The sequence below is a fragment of the Schistocerca americana genome, chromosome 2, assembly GCF_021461395.2.
Source record: "Schistocerca americana isolate TAMUIC-IGC-003095 chromosome 2, iqSchAmer2.1, whole genome shotgun sequence".
In the NCBI taxonomy this organism is placed as follows: Eukaryota; Metazoa; Arthropoda; class Insecta; order Orthoptera; family Acrididae; genus Schistocerca; species Schistocerca americana.
Genome location: NC_060120.1, coordinates 543,591,581 through 543,614,687, shown reverse-complemented (window position 1 = coordinate 543,614,687; position 23,107 = coordinate 543,591,581). Strand labels below are relative to the sequence as shown.

The 23,107-nt window shown below is 40.6% G+C and overlaps 1 protein-coding gene across 2 annotated transcripts in view; it reads left to right on the top strand.

Annotated features, from left to right (window-relative positions):
- Positions 1-23,107, top strand: part of LOC124595463 (glucose dehydrogenase [FAD, quinone]-like) — a 192,288-nt gene that overhangs the window by 55,334 nt on the left and 113,847 nt on the right. For both annotated transcript variants that reach the window (XM_047134212.1, XM_047134213.1), the window contains exon 3: positions 16,216-16,402. In XM_047134212.1, the coding sequence (XP_046990168.1) occupies positions 16,216-16,402 (187 nt within the window). The remainder of the gene's footprint in view (positions 1-16,215; positions 16,403-23,107) is intronic.

Genomic DNA, 23,107 nt, shown 5'->3' with positions numbered 1-23,107 from the left:
TGTTTGTAATGGGCTGCTGCATTTAGATTTTGACTGTTTCTAACGTTTTGATATAATTGCCACTTTGTTCTACAAGATATTCTTATCCCTCTAGTCAGCCACCCAGGCTGCCTGTTTGTGCTAGTACCCTGTTTTAAACATTCTAACAGAAAGCAACTTTCAAAGAGCATGAGAAAAGTCTTGAGAAAAGCATTATATTTATCATCTACTGTATCAGCGCTGTAAACATCTTGCCACTCTCGTTCCTTTATAAGGTTTACAAAGGTCTCTACACCAACTGGATCAGCTTTCCTGAACAGCTAATGACTATATTTAACACGTGTTGCAGCAAAAAAATCTTTTAAAGTTAAAATTTGTGCATCATGATCTGAAAGGCCATTCACCTTTTTGCTAACAGAATGCCCTTCTAGTAATGAGGAATGAACAAAAATGTTGTCTATGGTTGTTCTACTGTTCCCTTGCACTCTCGTTGGAAAGAATACGGTTTGCATAAGATTATATGAGTTAAAGAGGTCTACCAGCATCCTCTTCCTTGCACAATCACTTATACAATTAATATTGAAGTCACCACATATAACTAACTTTTTGTATTTCCTATAAAGTGAACCAAGAACCTCCTCTAGCTTTAACAAAAATGTTGTGAAATCGGAGTCTGGGGATCTATAAATAACAACAGTTAGAAGTTTAGCTCCGTTAAATTTAACCACACCTGCACAACATTCAAACACCTTCTCAGTGCAGTACTTTGAAACATCAATTGACTCAAATGGGATGCCGTTTCTCACATACATGGCTACTCCCTCACACTGCAAAGAGCTCCTCGAAAAGCTGCCAGCCAACCTGTATCCTGGTAAAGGAAGCCTCTGAATTATCTCCTTATTTAAGAAGTGTTCAGATATACCAATAATTTCAGAGTCAACATCTATAAGCAGTTCACTAACTTTATCTCTAATACCTTGTATATTTTGATGAAATATACTAATTCCCTCATTACTCGGATACCTAAGCTTTGTCAAAAGTGATTCCCCTGTTAGAGAGACTTCCCTTAAGCAGGAATACCTATCAGCTGACTTCAATCTAAAAAAGATGCAGCTCTAACACCCACTACTGCAGGAATTTTCCCATGAGTGATCCCACCAACCCCACCTATGCTGTCACTTATAAGCTTTGCCAACCTCCCCTTCCCATACCTGTTGAGGTGCAGGCCATGTCTAGTGAAACCCGTCCTGCTGATAGACTCCACCGACACCACTGAAATGTGACCCATGCTTTCTGTCATCAGCGCACCCCCAAGTCTCGTGTTATTACGCCTGACGGCTGTATTAAGATGAGGCAGATCGTGACGCTGAAACAGTTCCACGAAATGCACATTCGTGTTGCCAGCCTGAGTGGCTATCTTTTCCAGGTCACCATCTATGTTATACTCCCCATCCCTACCAATACTATTACCAGCCCCACCCACAATCACTACCTTTTTGTATCAGTAACTTCTGATGACTAGAAAGTGTACTGCAAGATAGCCCAGCAACTGGGAGACGATTACTGGAGGTGCAACGGTGTTTTAAAATTTGTGGTAGATGAAATCTTTATTGATACTGCTGAATCTGACAGTAGTGACAATAATAGTGAATATGATCCAAAGAGGAATATAATGAGACTGATTCTGAGTGTCCTTATGTGTGCTTGCAATTCAGTGTTGCATATGTTATTAAATGTTCAGAACTTTACTATCACAATCTAAGTTTTACTACAGCGCTTTTTAATTTTGAATTGTCTATGAGAACTGATCCAGTATTGGTAGCAGTATGCACCACCATTCGATATAAATCTATCAATTTTGATTTCATGAATCTTGTAAGCTTTTGTTTCATGTGTCTCAGTTTTTACTTTCCAGGTGTGCAATATGCAACAGTTAACAGCTGGTGTGGTGGCCAGTAGATGGCACTGTCCATGCCACTTGGAGCATAAATTGATATGGTGGTGCAAGTGACATAAGCCCTGCTCCCGCTTCCTCTCCTTCCTCTCACCCCTTGGTAGCATATGTGTTGGGAGTCAGTGGATAGAGATGCTTCCTCATCTCCCTGCACCCTCACTCAATTTGTTTTGCTCCTTGTGAACAGACTATAATCTAAAAATACTCTGGATTGTATTGTTTATGTATTTGTGACAGACAGTGTAGTTTAGCTAAAACTGTCAACATTACATTTAAATTCAGCTTCACATCAGCATTATTTTCTTGAAAAACATTTTAGATTATGTATGACTGTCCTTCATGAAGATTGGTTGAACAGCATTATCCTATTGGTGGTACTATCCATGTTTCGCCCTCCAACCTTTGAATTAACTTGCCTTTTATGGGGAATGTGTAGTTTCAAATGGTTCAAATGGCTCTGAGCACTATGGGACTTAACTATTGAGGTCATCAGTCCCCTATAACTTAGAACTACTTAAACGTAACTAACCTAAGGACACCACACACATCCATGCCTGAGGCAGCATTCAAACCTGCGATCGTAGCGGTCGCGTGGTTCCAGACTGTAGCGCCTAGAACCTCTCGGCCAAATGTGTAGTTTAATGCAGAATCTGAACCAAGTTGTGACTTGGCACTGTTTGCATATACAAAACACTGTTAGAGATAAAGTAAGTTGTAGGTAAAGGTGAAGTTCCACATCAGATGCAGCATGAAGGGGCATGTGGTCACCCCACTCTCCCAGCCTTTGCTGGGTTTCTTGACCTTGGAACCACTATTAATCAGTCAAGTAGCTCCTCATTTGGCCTCATAAGGCTGAGTGCTCGCCACTGCAGTCCTCCCACAAAGGAAAAATCCCTGGCAGTACTGGGAAGTAAACCCAGATTCCTTGCATGGCAGTCATCTGCACTCACCATTCAGCTGCTGAGGTGGACAAAGGAAGCCATAAGTGACAGAAAAAGTCTTACCTCTGACTGAGGGTTTAACGACAGACCTTTGGTTTTGTAGTCTGACACGTATTTGCATAGCTGTCAATCCATAAATCTTTCTTATTGATAGTTGATTCTTTTAAACTAATACGGATTAGAATAACAAAATGATTGACAGTTGGGCATAGAAGTTCATGCTTAAACAGCAAACACAGTATGTGGCAGCAGGAGCTGCGGTATTATGTTACAAACCTACCCCACAAGTCCTCCATGTAGTACTGAATTCACTTTACTGGATTGTTATAAGCTTATCACTTTCCTATTCCATGCACTGTGTTGTAAAAAATAAACATGCACCACAAAGAGGAATAAAGCACACAATGAAACAAATCACAGCCATTAATATTAATGTAGTCCCCAATTGATTTTGTTTAGTGGCACCTGGAGCAGCAGAGTGATACAACAACAGTGAACAGAAGGAAAGTTAAGGACGAGCTCATTATCTGGTAGGTTTCTTTTGAATTATTATAATTGTGTATCAGAAAAATGATTCCTAAGGACACCATGTGTATTGAGTTTCTCTACGTTATATACTGAGCAGGGCTATTTCCAGATTTCTCTCTCTGATCCAAATAATAATGACAGAACATTTAATGTGCATGTAATTCAAGTCTTACCAATTACCACAGCTTCATTCCATATCCTTTTCTTACTTCTCAGAGTTACTTTTACCGAGTGTCCAGGAATATAAGTTTTTCAGCCCTTAACCCTCGAGCAGGCACACCCATGTATAAAGTGCACCAACCACAAATAACATTGTCATGTACTGTTCAATTGTTATTTTACAATTGTGAGCCCATACCTATTCCTTCATTATTTCTTCAGCTAACACGGTGATAAGTGTGCTGTCATATGTCCTAGTGAGCAGTAGTAATATAAAATAAACAGTGAGCTATGTGAGGAAAACTGTATGATCTGTGCAAGAAAATGACCCAGATTTTGAGCTAGCAGCACAATTCCACAATGAAGCAGTTATCTATGATGTAAATAACAATCAAATAAGTAGGAGGTTGGAATCTGATGCAACAGCATTGTTTAGTGGGTCGAGTGGATCATTACTGTGGGGCAATGCTTGTATGCAGCAACAGAATGATGTAATGAAAGTTTATTTTATTATTGTTTAATTAAAGAGTGATTTAAATCATGTAATGTAAATTAATTTTATCATTGTTTAGTTAAACTTAGATTAAATTATGATTATTTGCTCATACATGTTTACCTTGCTAACATAAAGACAACTATTCTTTACATGTGTACAAAGTATGCCACATGCCTGCTCATATTACAAAAAACCGCGTGCCCGCTTGAGGCTTAAATGGACTACATCCACTGCTTCATTGCTTCTTTGAAGTATCATACATTTACTGTAACGGTTAGGAGAGTCAAGACATTCCATATCCTGATATTTTCCACAACCACACCTGGCATCATATTCATTTATAAGCCCCCATTTGATCAAATTTGGCTTCACTAGTGCTTTGCTTGTTCCGACACAGTCCAAGCTCCTTCAAATTTCCTCCCACAAGATCTAACTGCTGTGTTTAGTGGGGTTTAAGTGTTCCAGGTCCACAGGACCTGCCAGATAAGATGTGGCATTCAGTGGAAGTATGCTTGAATTTTTCTTTATGTTCATGACCATTTCTTTGGGAATTAGGGTCTATAAGACCAGCTGTTTTGTATAGCTTATTGAGCAGCATAGGTTTTATGCAACTGGTTATTAGTTCTGCTGCAGAGTATTGTGTGTGGTTGGTGGTTCTCAGCAACTTTGGTTTTGGTCTAGTCCCAGATTTGCTGTTGCAATAGCCAATTTTCTCAGTATGTTATTTCTTGCTGCATATTTGTGATATGGCTTCTGATGGTAGTGTCAGGATGAGCTTCATTCCACGGGGTTCATATTATGAAGTCACTGTGAAAGTTCTGCATTTGATTGTTAGTAGATCCATGTTGTTGCATTTGGCCTATTTGTCTTTGACTGTATCCTGTTTTGTGAAGATTGCACTGGTATACTTAGGGTGTGGAGTTTCTACAGCTAAGCACATTCTCTCTGTTCCTCATCTCATTTTTCCTTCTTCCCAGTGCGTTTATTGAATGCACAATATGTCCCATTTTTGTGTGTGACTAAGTTCCAGCAGAGTTTGTTGTTTATTTTAGGTGATTCCCTTGATGTTTAGGCAAGCAGTGATCAAATTTGGCTCTGATAAGTGGCATTTCTCTATTTTGTTTTGCTCTGATTTATGCTTGTGGAAGGATTGCCTGTTGCTTTTTATCACAATGTTTCCAGGCCACGAGGCTACTTGCTCCCCCCCCCCCCCCCATCCCCCCCCCCCCCCCCATGCACCCCCTTTTCTATAATGCAGCTGCAGCTGTGGCAGAAATGATAAAACATTGAAATCAGTGGCCACCTGAAGTGGCTGGTAATGTTGTACCTAGTGATAAACAAATACAGATGCATGAGATACACTTTGAAGTTTTTGTGTTTCTAGCAAACTGTTGCCGACTAGATGGGATTATCCTTAAACTATCTTTGTAGTCATTCAGTGACTTAGGACATATTTCCTGCAAGACTTAAAAATACTGTAGAAACATCTCTTTATAAAACTGGAGATAAGCAAACCATGTATGAGGGTTGGAACTTAAATAGAGGCAACTTTTTATTCACAACCAATTCAAAAGGGTTACATGTTCGCACCTGTTACTGTCATTCAGAGTAGCCACCATCGTTGTGTAGAACCCGTTGCCAGTGATGTGGAAGGCATAGTATACTGTTAGCAGAGCCTGTTCCGTTGATGGTGCAGAGCCTGTTCTGTTGATGGTGCGAGTGGAGCGGTCTAAAGTTATGGTGATTCTTGTGTATGACTGTGATGGTGTTATCCTGACGCATTACATTCCTCCATGACAGACCATCAGTGCACAATATTACTGTTCTTTTTTGGAGCATCGCCTGCAACCGGCTTTGCAAAAGAAGCTGCAACACTTTCTGAACAACCCACTCATAATTATGTGTGACAATGCATGGGCGCATACAGTGCGAGCTGTGGCTGCTCTATTTGGTCGATGGGACTGGGAAGTACTGTACCATCCACCATACTCCCCGGATGTAAGTCCTTGTGACTTTGATTTGGTTCTGAAGATGAAGGAACCATTTCATGGCATTTTATTCAGAACTGTTCCAGAGATTCGACAGACAGTAGACCACTCCATTCGCACCATCAACAGAACACGCTCTGCTAATGGTATACTGCACCTTCCACATTGCTGGCAATGGGTTCTACACAACCTTGGTGACTACCTTGAAGGACAGTAACAGGTACAAACATGTAACTCTTTTGTCTTGGTTGTGAATAAATAGTTGCCACTATTTAAGTTCCAACCCTCGTATAAATAAAGAGTTATGTTGTTTCTTCCAGTCTTTTCAAGTTTTTGAGAAAGTAATCATCATGAAATATGGGCTCATTTTCCTGAGCAGAAATTGTTAACTAACTGCCACTCAGTTTGACTTTCATAAAGAATTCTCAGTGGAGGAAGCCGTATGGGTGTCTCAAAAAGGAAGTCCTGACCGAGCTAAACAGGAAAAGATTCAGTTGGCAGGTTGCCAAAACCTTTGATTGTGTGGATCCAAAATATTGTGGAATTCATAGAGTGGTTACACAAGGTTCAGTACTGGGTCCATTCCTGTTCATGTCTTAATAAATAATCTTCATTTACTTTAAAGAATGATTCAAAAACTGTACCATATGCTAATGAAGCAGTTGTACTGATCTTGGCTGGAAATCAGTGTTAACAGACACAGATCAACAGCTGACAATTTAATTCATATTAATCTCATAACTAATATTATGCAACTTCATGCAATTAAAAGTGACCTGCTAATATCAGAAGTAGACATTAACTGTCACACATTGAATGAAACACCGCATGTAAAATTTTTCTGAGTCACACTGGGTTACAAGTTCACTCCTATAAAATTTAATCAAGGAACTGAGTTTGGCACATTGTAAATTTAAACCCAAGTGTGTTGACTTATTGTGCATGTTTTCACTTACTTTTGTTTTATGCAATTGTCTTCTGGGACAGTACATCTAAAGTTAGCATTCATTCAGCAAAATTGAACAGTAAGAATATTATATATAATAAAGAATTGCACATTTTGCAGAGGCCTTTTTAAGTACCCCCACCAACATAGTGGCACAGTGCTAACTACACTGTACTCAGATTTAGGAGGACAACCATCTTGTTGCCATTTAAATTTAGGTTTTCTGTGAATGGTACCTTTGAGAAGGGCACGGTGAATTTCCTTCTGAAATGGAGTTAGTATTTAGTCTCTAATGACCTCCTCATCAACAGGAAATTAAACACTAATCTTTCTTTTCTCTTTATTGATCTTAGAATTTCAACACACTGTTCCAAATACAGGTACTCCTAATGTTTTCTGTTGCCGATCATAAAAGCTGGGTTCAACTGAATTTTGATTTACAGAATCACAATACAAATTATGTAAATAATTTTTGGGCAAACTTGATCTCCTTGTGCAGGGTTTACAGTGCTGTTGGATACTCAATCTCTCGCCTAATATAACTAAAATATTGTGAATTCCTACCAATGCAAAGAAGAATGATAACTATTTCTTTGAAGCTTATGATTATATACATGTCAATATTAAACTACCCTCTGCAACCCTCACTTTAGGGCAAACAACATTTATTGCACACAGATAAATTTTCTGTAACAACAGATTCCACTATCTACAAGTATTAGTCCATGAAACTGAACAATAATAGTTCTTGATATAAATTAATTTAAAATCTAGTCTTGTCTGACAGTGATATACAAGTAAGTTCAAACATTACTACTTCATTATGCATGCAGAAGGAAATTATTATATTAAGCAAGGTTCCACTTAAGTCTCATGGTAATGGAAACAAATATGCTCATCGGCCAAAGCACTATACAGCAAAAGAGTAAATCAGACCAGGTAAACAGGAGCAGTTGTCATTGTTCACTTGTAGAGGCAAAGTCAGATGATAGCATCTGAGACCAAATCAGCTACTGGGGAGCCTTATATTTACCTGCTATTGAAGTTCACATGACATACCTACACTCATGATCATAAATTAAGGATAATGCAGATACATGGGGAAACAATGCTCTGATGGGTGGCTTGTGGGATTAAATCGCATTAGGGTATGAACATGTGGTGCATTTGACCTGTGGTTGTCGCACAGTGTCACTGGCAGCAGTCCAAATAAGCAGAGGAGTGTTGGTGCATGTCAGAGTACAATTTGGTGAGTAAGTGTGCAGACATTTTCAGACGTGCTAATGGTGACTGTGTTTTGAAAATGGCTCAAAGAACACATATTGATGACATTATGAGGGGTAGAATACTAGGCAACTGGAGGCTGGTCAAAGACAGCAGGCCATAGCATGGGCCCCCCATGTGCCACAAAGTTTGATCTCAAGATTATGGCAACGATTCCAGCAGATAGGAAACATATCCAGGTGCTACAGTATGGGACACTGACAGTGTACAGCTCCACAGGAAGACCGATATCTCACCATCACTGCCCACAGACGGCCACGGAGTACTGCAAATAGCCTTGCTCAGGACCTTACCGCAGCCACTGGAACAGTTGTCCCCAGACACACAGTCTACAGACGACTGAACAGACATGGTTTATTCACCTGGAGACCTGCAAGGTACATTCCACTGATCCCTGATTACAGGAGAGCCCGTAAAGCCTGGTGTCAAGAACACAGTACAGGGTCAGTGGAACAGTGGTCCCAGGTTATTATGTTCATGAATCAGTTCAGGAATAGTCTGAACAGTGATTCTCATTCAGATTTTCATCTGGCGTGAACCAGGAACCAGTTATTAACCCCTTAATGTCCTTGAGAGGGACCTGTATGGAGGTCATGGTTTGATGGTGTGGGATGGGATTATGATTGGTGCACGTACACCCCTGCATGTCTTTGACAGAGGAACTGTAACAGGTCAGGTGTATCGGGACATCATTTTGGACCAGTATGTCCGCCCTTTCAGGGGTGCAGTGGGTCGCACCTTCCTCCTGATGGATGATAATGCACGGCCCCACCAAGCTGCCATCGTGGAGGAGTACCTTGAAATAGAAGATATCAAGCAAATGGAGTGGCCTGTCTGTTCTCCAGACCTAAACCCCATCCAGCACGTCTGGGATGCTCTCAATTGATGTATCGCTGCATGCCTTCAAACCCCTAGGACACTTCGGAGCTCCGACAGGCACTGGTGCAAGAATAGGAGGCTATACCCCAACAGCTGCTCGACCACCTGATCCGTAGTATGCAACCTGTTGTGCGTCCTTTGTACATTGTGATCATATCCCAAATTGATGTCGGGGTAAATGCACAGGAAACAGTGGTATTTTGTAGTACGTGCGTTTCAGGACGGTTTTCTCAACTTATCACCAATACTGTGGACTTAAAGATCTGTGTCGTGTGCGTTCCCTATGTGCCTATGCTATTAACGCCAGTTGTGTGTAGTGTCATGTTGTGTGGCACCGCATTCTGCAGTTATCCTTAATTTATGAGCATGAGTGTAGTATACCATCGGCTTTTCTGCCACAGATGACCACCGATTGAAAGTGGAAACATTTGAGAAACTTACACTTACGACATTTTTGAGCATGGACCATAAAAACCAGACATAGATTGTGCAGATGTTCTTCTGACATGCAGCTAGTGAGCATAATATCACCGAGGTAGTTTACACAACATGGAATTCCTGCAATAGTATGTCTAAGAATTCTCTGGAATATGGCAAGAGTGCTAACCACACCAAAAAGCAACATGTTATATTGACAGAGAACAAATGGTATCATCAAGATTAAAACCTTCCTTAAGTCGTCAGCAAGAAGTAACTGATAATATGCATTGGCTAAATCCATTATAGAAAACAGTTTTCCTTTTGAAAGTTAAAAAAAATTTCACCTGGTTGAGACAAGGTATAAGAATCAGTGTGTGCTTTTACATTATTGGTTTGCTTAATGTCACCACACAGTCAAATAGACTGTAGCTCTTCAGCGAGGGAGGGGTCTTACTTTCTTAAGGATTGTGTGTGTGGATCTCCTCATCTGGGGCTAAGCAGATCTTACATCATACATTAAACTTTCCTCATATGACACCTCTTACACACACACACACACACACACACACACACACGTGCGCCTTACCCTTACATTCAGCTACTCAGCCGATCAAAACCTGTGGTTCGAGATACATAGCTACTTACAGGTCTGACTTGTGATGATGCAAGAATCGCATTTTCACCCCTATCACGTGTATTGGGTTAGAAAAATAGTTGGATAATAAAGAAAATATATTAGACAATGGCAACACAGACACATTAACAATGACAATAACTTTTGAACCAAGTAGATACCAATAATAACCTACCTACAGATTTGTAGTCAGCAAAAATGCCCATTGGTATTCTGGACTTTTAACATCACTTGCTTGAAGCTGCAGCATGAGACATTTTTGACATCATCTTGAGCCTTTTTGAATGGCTGGCAGATCCTGTGACTGCTGATGTGTAGAACTGGTTAAGTGCTTGATGATTTCTGATGCTGGTTTAGCTGTCAGTGCCAAAACTCAAGAAATGTTGCATTTGGCAAACCAATTTGGGAACCTCCTCATCACCAACATTGTAACCCTCACTTCAGGGCCAACAACATGTACTGGATACAAATGAACTTCACGTGGGAACAGATTAAAAATGTATATTAGGCCATGAAACCAAACTTTGGTTCTTGATAGAAGCAGTTTCCTGACTGAAAACCATATGAGTCCAAGCACTACTACTTTGTTACATAAGCATATCAAAATTATAATACTAATTCAAATTCCATTTATGTCTTGCGGTGGGGAAACCATTCGCTCATCAGCTGGAGCACCATACAACGCAAGTCAAAATTAGCCCAGGTAATCCAGTTGTAGAGGTGAAGTTAGATAATAGCAACTAAGAGCGAGTGTTGGTAGGTGTGTGCAACACATGCTGTGATGCCAAGATTTCTGCTGATTTTACCATCTGGCATACAATAAAACACAAAACAAATACAAAAGATATGAAAATATTATTCCCATATAAATAATGGACCTTCCTGGAGTACTTGATCTTTTTCATATCTTTCAGTCCTTACTAAATTAGAAAACACAACTGCTTCAACACACACTTGCTCATTTGTAGATGACTAGGAGACATAACATTTCACAGCTTTAATACATATTGAAATTTTCCCAATAAGTAATTATGCCAAATTCTGTATCCTTTCAAAGTGAATAACACAGTTAAGCTACTACAAACAGCATAGTGAACGCATTATTGTGGCCAAGATAGATACGAAGCCCACACCTACCACAGTAGCTCTGCAGATGATGAGATTGATGAAACGTATGGTGAGATAAAAGAAATTATTCAGATAGTGAAGGGAGATGAAAATTTAATAGTTATGGGTTATGGGAATCCAATAGTATGAAAAGGAAGAGAAGGAAACGTAGTAGGTGAATATGGAATGGGGGTAAGGAATGAAAGAGGAAGCCGCCTGGTAGAATTCTGCACAGAGCATAACTTAATCATAGCTAACACTTGGTTCAAGAATCATGAAAGAAGGTTGTATACATGGAAGAAGCCCAGAGAAACTGGAAGGTTTCAGACAGATTATATAATGGTAAGACAGAGATTTAGGAAGCAGGTTTTAAACTGTAAGACATTTCCAGGAGCTGATGTGGACTCTGACCACAATCTATTGGTTATGAACTGTAGGTTTAAACTGAAGAAACTGCAAAAAGCTCTAAATTTATGAGATGAGACTTGGATAAACTGACATAACCAGAAGTTGTAGAGAGTTTCAGGGAGAGCATTAGGGAATGATTGACAAGAATGGGGGAAACAAATACAGTAGAAGAAGAATGGGTAGGTTCGAGAGATGAAATAGTGAAGGCAGCAGAGGATCAAGTAAGTAAAAATATGAGGGCTAATAGAAATCCTTGGGTAAAAGAATAGAAATTGAATTTAATTGATGAGAGGAGAAAATATAAAATTGCAGTAAATGAAGTAGGCAAAAAGGAATACAAACGTCTCAAAAATGAGATCGACAGGAAGTGCAAAATAGCTAAGCAGGGATGGCTAGAGGACAAATGTAAGAATTTAGAGGATTATCTCACTAGGGGTAAGATAGATACAGGCTACAGGAAAATGAAAGAGACCTTTGGAGGAAAGAGAACCACTTGCATGAATATCAAGAGCTCAGATGGAAACCCAGCTCTAAGCAAAGAAGGGAAAGCAGAAAAGTGGAAGGAGTATATAGAGGGTCTATACAAGGGCGAGGTTCTTGAGGACAATATTATGGAAATGGAAGAGGATGTAGATGAAGATGAAATGGGAGATAAGATACTGCATGAAGAGTTTGACAGAGCACTGAAAGACCTAAGTCAAAACAAGGCCCCGGGAGTAGACAACATTCCATTAGAACTACTGATAGCCTTGGGAGAGCCAGCCCTGACAAATCTCTACCATCTGGTGAGCAAGATGTATGAGAGAGGCAAAATACCCTCAGACTTCAAGAAGAATATAATAATTCCAATCTCAAAGACAGCATGTCTTGACAGATGTGAAAATTACTGAACTGTCAGTTTAATAAGCCACGGCTGCAAAATACTGACACGAATTCTTTACAGACGAATGGAAAAACTGGTAGAAGCTGACATCAGGGAAGATCAGGTTGGATTCCGTAGAAATGTTGGAACACGTGAGGCAATACTGACCCTACGACGTATCTTAGAAAATAGATTAAGGAAAGGCAAACCTACGTTCCTAGCATTTGTAGACTTAGAGAAAGCTTTTGACAATGTTGACTGGAATAATCTCTTTCAAATTCTAAAGGTGGCAGGGGTAAAATACAGGGAGCGAAAGACTATTTACAATTTGTACAGAAACCAGATGGCAGTTATAAGAGTCGAGGGGCATGAAAGGGAAGCAGTGGTTGGGAAGGGAGTGAGACAGGGTTGTAGCCTCTCCCCAATGTTATTCAATCTGTATATTGAGCGAGCAGTAACGGAAACAAAAGAAATATTCGGAGTAGGAATTAAAATCCATGGAGAAGAAACAAAAACTTTGAGGTTTGCCGATAACATTATAATTCTGTCAGAGACAGCAAAGAACCTGGAAGAGCAGCTGAACAGAATGGACAGTGTCTTGAAAGGAGGATATAAGATGAACATCAACAAAAGCAAAACAAGGATAATGGAATGTAGTCGAATTAAATCGGGTGATTCTGAGGGAATGAGATTAGGAAATGAGACACTTAAAGTAGTAAATGAGTTTTGCTATTTGGAGAGCAAAAAACTGATGATGGTCTAAGTAGAGAGGATATAAAATGTAGACAGGAAAATGGTGAGGAAAGCGTTTCTGAAGAAGAGAAATTTGTTAACATCGAGTATAGATTTAAGTGTCAGGAAGTTGTTTCTGAAAGTATTAGTATGGAGTGTAGCCATGTATGGAAGTGAAACGTGGACGATAAATAGTTTTGACAAGAAGAGAATAGAAGTTTTCGAAATGTGGTGCTACAGAAGAATGCTGATGATTAGATGGGTAGATCACATAAATAATGAGGAGGTATTGAATAGAATTGGGGAGAAGAGAAGTTTGTGGCACAACTTGACTAGAAGAAGGGATCGATTGGTAGGTGATATTCTGAGGCATCAAGGGATCACCAATTTAGTTTCGACAGCAGGGTGGAGGATAAAAATCAAAGAGGGAGACCAAGAGATGAATACACTAAGCAGATTCAGAAAGATGTAGGTTGCAGTAGGTACTGGGAGATGAAGAAGCTTGCGCAGGATAGATTAGCATGGAGAGCTACATCAAACCAGTCTCTGGACTGAAGACCACCACAACAACAACAACAACAACAACAACACTGAGGAAATATCAACTTTTTAAAAGTAGTATGTTTCATGCCAATTCACTAAGTTAAGTTATCTAGCATAAGCACAAATGATCTTAAGTGTTGTGGTGATAGTTTAATGTTAGTAGTGTATACAGCTTACAGTGGTAAGAGTTGCTTTTATGTTGTTAATGCATATCTTGATTCATTCTCATTCCACATTTCTGAAGGTTCGCCCTCTTGGTGATGGAATGCATGGCACACTTGCCCTCTCTTCTCACAATGTATCAAAATGTAAATTTTACTTAACTGTAATATCTTTATTAGATAGATCTTGACTTTGCCAGTGTATGGACAGCAGATAGTGGTGTGTGTGAAGTTACATAAATGCTCTGTTTAAAGTATTCGATAGAATCACAGCTGAATAGTATAGATGGAGGAGTAATGGCCTTTTCAGTAGTATAGATGGAGGAGTAATGACCTTTTCAGAGTGGCTGTTTTTCTCCTAATATACGTAGGTAATGTAATCTGAAACATTTACAACAATTATCAGTAGATGTAGATTAGGACTATTCATAATTTGTTGTTAGCTCACTTTAGAAAAATAGCCAGCAATGGTCATTTATGTCAGTTAATGTATAACTCCTTCATGATGGAATTTACCAAACATAATGTGTATAGTAATGACAAATGGATGAAATATTTTATTCTCTTGCCTCCTCTCATTTGCTTGTAGCAGTTTTCCACTGGTATGGGACCAGTCAGTTTACTTTATCTTTCTTATTTCTCTGTCTTGTCTTTGTCATTCTTGTTTCATTTGCAAGCTACTGGATAATTATTAATCAATTATTCCTTTTAATTTGTTTTTCAAGTTCGTTTTTTATCGTGCATTTTAATTAACTTTCATCATTTACGTTTATTCCTTTGTAGCTGCTCCTCTTGATTTGTACACTGAAAGCCAAAGGAACTGGTATACCTGCCTAATACTGTGTTGGGTCCCCACAAGCACGGAGAAGTGCCTCAACATGACATGGCATGGACTCAACTAATGTCTGAAGCAGTGCTGGAGGGAATTGATACCTCAAATCCTGCAGGGCTGTCCATAAATCTGTAAGAGTACAAAGGGGTGTTGGTCTCTTCTGAACAGCACGTTGCAAGGCATCCCAGATATGCTCAATAATGTTCATGTCTGGGGAGATTGGTGGCCAGCAGAAGTATTTAAACTCAGAAGAGTGTTCCTGGAGCCACTCGTACCAATTCGGGACATGTGGAGTGTCGCATTGTCTTGCTGGGATTGCCCAAGTCCGTTGGAATGCATGATGGACATGAATGGATGCAGGTGATCAGACAGGATGCTTACATACATGTCACCTGTCAGAGTCATATCTAGACGTATCAGGGATGTTGTGCAGTCATCAAGGGTACACAAGTGGGCCTTCAGCTCTGAAAGCCCATATTGGTGATGTTTCGTTGAATGATTTGTGCTCTGACACTTGGTGATGGCCCAGCATTGAAATCTGCAGCAGTTTGCAGAAGAGTTGCACTTCTGTCATGTTCAAGAATGTTCATCAGTTGTTGTTGGTTACATTCTTGCAGGATCTTTTTCTAGCCGCAGCAGTGTCAGAGATTTGATGTTTTACTGGATTCCTGATATTCATGGTACACTCATGAAATGGTCATATGGGAGAATCACCACTTCATCACTATCTCGGAAATGCTGTGTCTCATCGCTTGTGTGCCGACTATAACACCATGTTCAAACTCACTTAAATCTTGATAGCCTGCCATTGCAGCAGCAGTAACCAGTCTCACAAATGTGCCAGACACTTGCTGCCTTATATAGGCATTGCCAACCATAGCACCTTATTCTGCCTGTTTACATGTCTCTGTATTTGAATGTGTGTGCCTATACCAGTTTCTTTGGTGCTTCAGTGTATTTGCATCTACATATTATTATTGGCTCTCCTTTTTTAGTTTCTGACAGACAACATGTATTCTAGATGTGATACCTGCCTGTTCACATTAGATATGTTTAATTGTCATAATGATTGTGAAAATATGATGTTATTTTCTCCTATGTACCCCCTGAATGGCTTTAAATGATGTAGAATTATCCATTGGTTATCCCTATTCTGATTATATTTTCAGTTCAAATCATGGACTAAATTGTTTTATAGATTTTTAATTGCAATTCTTGACAGTTTTCTTATCAGTTTGCAATATAGGTTCAACAGCCCCCAATTATGTCATGACCATTTTGTTTTTGGTTTTCTTAATTGGATTACACATATAATTACTAAAAATTATAATGCTAAACTGAAAAAATCTTTTTTTATAATAGTCAAGCAATTGGCCAATGGGAAAAGTTGTAGGAGGATCTGGTGCACTCAATTATGCCATGTATATTCGTGGGCATAAGAAGGATTATGATTATTGGGGAGACAGAGGTAATGATGGATGGCATTACAATGATGTGCTGCCATATTTTAGAAGAGCTGAAGAGCAACGTGGGATAAACATAAAAGATTGTAAGTCAGAAAATTAAATTTCCTCCATATCTCACATTTAATGTGTAAAATAATTAATAATTATATTTGCAATCATAATTTATCACAAAAATGATTTGCTCAGAAGGAGTGTAATGATTTGAGGGGATATAAGGAAGTTCACATGGAAGAAAATATGCTAGTCAATGTGACTGAAATATCCTGTCCTCCCCACTACCAGAAATTAAAGCTCCCATTGACTACATAAACCTATAGATGGAGTTCAAATGGCTCTGAGCACTATGGGACTCAACTGCTGAGGTCATTAGTCCCCTAGAACTTAGAACTAGTTAAACCTAACTAACCTAAAGACATCACACACATCCATGCCCGAGGCAGGATTCGAACCTGCGACCGTAGCGGTCTCGCGGTTCCAGACTGCAGTGCCAGAACCGCGCGGCCACTTCGGCCAGCTATAGATGGAGCACTGCTGCTATTGTGAAGGATAGACCAACATTTTTTTGAGTGATTAAAGGAAACCAAGCAAAAATAATTTTTTTTCATCAGGAAGTACATTAAGGCATGTGGAATAAGTTGAGGTATGCATTAACAAAACAGAAGCAACTCAGGAACATAACTGTACACTGTATTTACAACTGACTGTTGCTGTACTGCTTAATGCTAAACATACTCTTGCTGCTACCCTGAAACGAACTGCTGATCCCTCAGATATTAAATAGCTACCGTTTATCTTCTGCCGGTAACTTAGTATTTGTTCAGTATGGAAATTTCTGGAACAATGTAAATAACTTGGGAGCGACTTACACACACACACACACACACACACACACACACACACACACACACAGAGAGAGAGAGAGAGAGAGAGAGAGAGAGAGAGGAGGGGGGGGGGGGGAGGGAGAGTTACTAGTAGGAATATAAAAGGTACAGAAGATAAATGGTAGCTAATTAATATAACTGAGGAATCAGCAGTTCTTTTCAGTATTTTAGCTAATGGTGTGTTGTGTATTTTAACTTGGTATTTACTGTATTACATTGGTATTTTTCAAATAAAATGGTTAGTTACACCTTCACTACCAATATCTGACTGGAGCATGCAACTACTCATCATGCAGACTTACAATGAATTGGCTATGTAGCTAATAGGTATTTTCAGTCTTTGAGTCTAGATACTCAGATAATATGCAGACAGTGTGCCTAATGCGGTGTGTTCTTTATTTTCCTTTGGACTGGCAGGAACACCCAGTTTCTTACTTTATGTTGGAAGAGAGCTAGTTGTGTTGTGACTGTGGGTTCTTGGATTGCTCTGGGAGAAGGCTCATCAAACTAAAACACTGAAATATTAGTTCCTTTTTTTCACATATATGAATAAAAGATATACTTAACTTTGCCACAGTTCTTTCCAACAAAATTGCTTGATAATTTAAAACTGTCATTGGTTATGAAAGCATCACTTGATGCACTAAGTAACAAACTGTTCCCGTGAGGTACAATGGTCAACATTTACAACAGTGTAAGTTCATCTGAAAATATAAAAGTCACTGTCCTATGCAATGATGTTGTCTGCTGTTGCTGAGGTGTCAAACTGGGGTTGAATTCTTGCATGTTCGACACTATGTTGACCTCTGTGTGAGAGTGCTGCTGTGCTGAGAGAGAGATAGGGTCTTCAGGAGCACCTCCCATGTGTTGTTATGGATTGCAGTGAAACCTCCCTAACATCTGTGGTATAGATATGTGTTGCTGGCTTTGATGTGGCACTGTGATCTCTGAATGATACAGCACCACAAGTTGAATGCTGTTGCACCAAAGTATGTAAGTCCACCCAGTCCATAGCAAGGAGGCAAAGTTAAGACAAAAATTATTTTTGTCTCCTGTTATGATATTGTAGATTACATTTCCACTGAAACTGATTTTTATTGTCAGCAATAAAAACCATTCAGAAATAAATGTGTGGGAGTCAATGTAAAATTTTAAGAACCTTGATGAGGCTTGTCAAAGGTGAACACTTCTTTCCTTTACACAATATTCTTATTGATGTATTATCCTGAATAAATACTTCATTTGTGTCAGTTGCATTGCAACAGAAAATAATTCTGTAAGACAACAGGAAGTGTAAATATGTAAAATAACCCAACATGATTGCCTTTTCATTGACAGGCACTTCTTCAAGCTAAACGTGCTGCACTGAGCTTCTTGATTAATTTATCTATGTGTTAATTCTGGTTTAACTTCTTATTGATCTGAATTGCAAGATATTTTACACACAGTTTGTCATTTACTGTATGACCATTAATACCTGCTTCTGGTCCTATAGTTTGAATAAAATAACATTGCATTTAACATATGGCAGTACCAGGGGGAAATGTCAATGTGCAGTCAGCCATGCTTGATCAGGCTCTACAAAACAGGCAAGTGGCACTCAAGAAATAGCTGTGATTGGCTGGCAATGGCTCCTAACAGTTGACATGCAGAAACATTAGTCACAAAGTTATTAAAACTAAGTCATTTTTACTTCTCTGAAATAGTCTTTGCGAGCTTAAGACTTATTTATATGCTGTCAACCAGAAGTAGGTCTATTCATCTGTCATCAGGATTGACTTTGGTAACACTAAGTTTGAAACCTGGCTCATATAATCAGCAAACATAACAATTTCTGAACCGTCCTTTAACATCATGACTATGATATTTAGAATTAAGAATGGAGAATAAAGTGCTTTACCCCAATGAAACATCTTTCAGTGTACATCAAATTTGGTACTTTTATAACTTGCAAGCTGCAAACAGGTTGCACTCACCTTTGACGAGATGTGTTTGTTGCTGTCAAATTATTATTTGCAATGTTTCCATGTGTTTGATCATGCCTTTAGTTCCATCAATGCCACAAGCAACTGGATCAGTCATACCATTTGCAGGTGATGGATTTTCAGGGACTGAGTCAACATTGTGATTTCACCTGCGCAAACCATTCTTGGAAACCTCATATACAGATTCTTGATTTGTGACATGATGGTCCAATTGACGCCCAACCTGGAAGTACATATTTCAGCTCTCAAGCTGGTCATTACTTCCTTGGACGATATTTTGAAAATTGTGCATTCTTTCAAGATCATGCAAATGAAAGCCTTATGGTTCATACCCAGATGACAGTGGTTCAGCCGCCACCAAGGGATTGAAATTCACCTAAGTTCTTTTTCTGATGGCAGTCACTTTGGATATGCCAGTAGCCTCTGAGCAGCCAGTCACATGGTGCCAGTGTAAGCAGTGGGGTCTTCCATCTTGTCTTGACTCTTTCACATCACACAAGTATGCAGACTATCCAGATTGCTGGGAACACTGCATCCTTTGTGGAAAGGATCGTCATCTCCTTACTGCCTGCCATCAACCATTGGGACAGTCAAGCCCCAGTAAAAACTTTGTCAAGGGTCAGTGCATAAATTTCAGGCCATTGTTACCCTGGGCAACCCTCTCACCATCAAACTATTTATTAATCTCACAATTGCACATCAGAGCATTCGTTTCCATGTAGACACAAGGGCGACAGTTTGCCTGGTGAACCTCCCAATACATGCTCGTCTGGATTACCCAGTGTTGGCCCCACCCTCCCGCATGTTGGTTGCATATGATGACTGGCCCTTTCCCCTCAGAGATCAGTTTACAATGACAGCAGTGTGCAAGGAGGTTACATGGTTGATAAGGAATTTGTTGCCAATAGCCACTTGGCTGTAACCCTTATAGCCTGGATGCTTTCTCTCTGTTTGGGTTCTCTATCACGGACAAAGTTCAGGTTGTCTTGGCCACAGTTTCCTTCCAGTAACTTGATGACCTTTGTGCCATTCTCACGTCTCTGTTCAAACCGGACTTGAGGTGCGCCACTAATTTCAAAACGCATATTTCTCTCTGCTCGTATGCAGTGACCCATTTCTGTTGGGCACACCTGCTTCTGCTGTCCCTATGGATGGCAATTAAGCTCGAACTCAGTCACCTTCATGGAGCCAGGATAATTGTACTTGCCAGAACTAGTGCTTGGGCCAGACCCCTGGTGGTGATCAAGAAACCATATGGCTCCCTTTGGCTCTGTGAAGATTTTGGGTCAACAGTTAGTGCCCAGGTACATGTGGAAACCTTCCCCATACCATGTCTGGAGGAACTCCTCACATAGCTTATCAGCAGTAAATATTTTTCTAAGGTAGAGCTTGCCAATACTTATTTACGGATTCCACTAGATAAGGAAACACAATGCATTATGGTCGTCAGGATCCACTTTAGCTTGTAGAAATACAAATGTCTGTCCTGTGGGACCCAGCAATCACCCAGGGATACCTGGAACAGTTAACCTTGTCCATTCCTGCTGATACCAATTGTTTATACGACTTAACAGTTATGGATGCTATACACCAAGACAACCTACGTAACATATAAATGCTCTTTGCTATGTTGCATCTGCTCAAGTGCCACCTACAAAAGTGCCAGTTTTTTCAAGAGGAGGTGGAATACTTTGGACACTTGATAAACAAAAATGAGACTCAACCCACTGACTGCAACGTTTCAGATGTTTACTCTCTCCCATGTCCCCAAAACCTACTGGAGCAGCAGGCGTTTTTTGGCTATAGTGAATTATTATTCTAAATTCCTCCCATGTGCAGCTCAGTTTATGCACCCACTCAACCAGTTGCTGAAGAAGGGAGTTCTCTTCTGGTAGTGGGCTGCCTGTGAGCGTGCTTTCACCCAGATGAAGCACATATTACACTCAGTGCTCTGCCTTATGCCCTTTCTGCCTTCACGTCCCCTTGTTTTGGCTGCTAACACTGGCCTCTGTGGTATTGGTGCAGTACTGGCACAGTGTAATGATGATGGTACTGAACAATCCATCACCTGTGTGTTGAAGACACTGACAGCTGCTCAAAGAAACTTCTCACAGATTGAGGACTAAGTATACCATCATTACTGATCTCAAACTGTTGGTAGTGCTATTTGAGACAAACTCTCAGTTTCCAGAGCTTACAGCTCAAAGGTTCCAGCATTGGACTCTTTTCCTTAGTTCTTACAATTAGACCATTAAGTACAAGCCTACCATGCAACATGCAAACACAGATGTGCTCTCTTGCCTACGCTCTGGACCAGCATTTGACCAACAGGAGATCTGCTGTTTCCATATTGATATAGAATGACAATGCATGTTCTTAGGGTTTTCTGTCACTGCTACTCACATTGCCGCAGACATGTGCCATGATCCTATCTTCTGGCGTGTCACGCACTGTGTGCTACATGGGTGGCCCACTTATTTTTCCAAATCAGCTGATCAGAACTCCAGGCTTGGGCTTGCCTTTCTCATTTTTTGTCTGTTATCTCCAATGTTCTTCTGCTGGATGTGGAGATGGATAACCACCCTGTTGTCATCCTCACTACCTTACACCCTTATATCTTGGAACTCCTCCAGTGTGGGATTAGGATGTGTCATGTTTGAAAGCCCTTGTCAGGTGGCATGCCTACCAGCCACGTCTGAGCAATGATGTGGAGGCCATGGTGTGCAGCTGTTCTCCATATGCCCAACATCAGGCTGCTGCTCCTCAGTCTTTTGCCCCTGGCTCACTCTCCACTGCCCCTGGGACTGCATTTGTCTGGGCTTTGGTGTCCCTTTCTGGGCTCTGTGTGGCTCATTGTCATGGATGCTTATTCCAGCTAACCCTATATGGGTAACATGGTGTTCACCAGTAAAACCATCATACTCAGTACACTTACCCAGATTCTCACCATCGAAGGGTTTCCCTGCACCCTTGTGCCCAACAACAGGTCCCAATTCACCACGATCAGCTTTGAACAGTTCTGCAATGCTAATGGCATTAAACAACTTTTTACCCCACCTTTTCACCCAGCCTCCAATAGCTAAGCGGAGCAGATGGTGTGTATGTTTAAACAGCAAATATTGAAAGCAGTGGGCACATCTACCATCACAGTGGCGGTCTCAATGTTTCTGAGCAACTACAGGACCACACCTCTGCATGATTGCAGCCTGGTGGAGCTCCTCCATGGGCAACAGGCACGTACTCTCTTCCACTTCATGGCACCACATCCTTCAGAACCCTGGATGTGACACACTGGATGATACCCCCCCCCCCCCCCCCCCCCCCCCCCCCCAGGCTCAGCAGTCTGGGCGTGTTCCTGTGGACCAAAACCTTCGTGGATGGTGGCTACTATGGTGGCCACCCATATACAGTGCCTATTTCAGTTGATACTCCTTGGGGTTTGGAGCATTGGCTCACCAGTCAACTTCGTCCCCACTTACTGTTTTCACCACCTCAGTGGGCCACTCAGGAGTTGGAATGCCCACCCTCATAACCCCTAAACCACATGGGTACCGTTTGTGCTCCAGAGCACCGTCAGCAGTCCCCGTGGATGTGGGTTTGGAGGATGCAAACTCACCACAGCATCCATCCCCTCAACAGTTGTCTCCCACACTGATGTTCCCCTGTGCATTTTGGACAGCCCATGTTCCTTCTCCCAGCCAGCAGGCTCCTCTGTCAGGACACTAACTGTGCCACCACTTCACCTTCTGAAACATGGTCATGGGAACTCCAGGCCCTAAGTCCCATGTTGGGGGGATATGGTATCTCCACCTGATGAGTTCAAAAGCCTACCAGAATGCATGGATCTAGATGACAACTGCTAGGCAGCACTCTTAATATTTGCAAATGCTGCTTTCACCATCTCAGCACTAGGTGCAGGTCA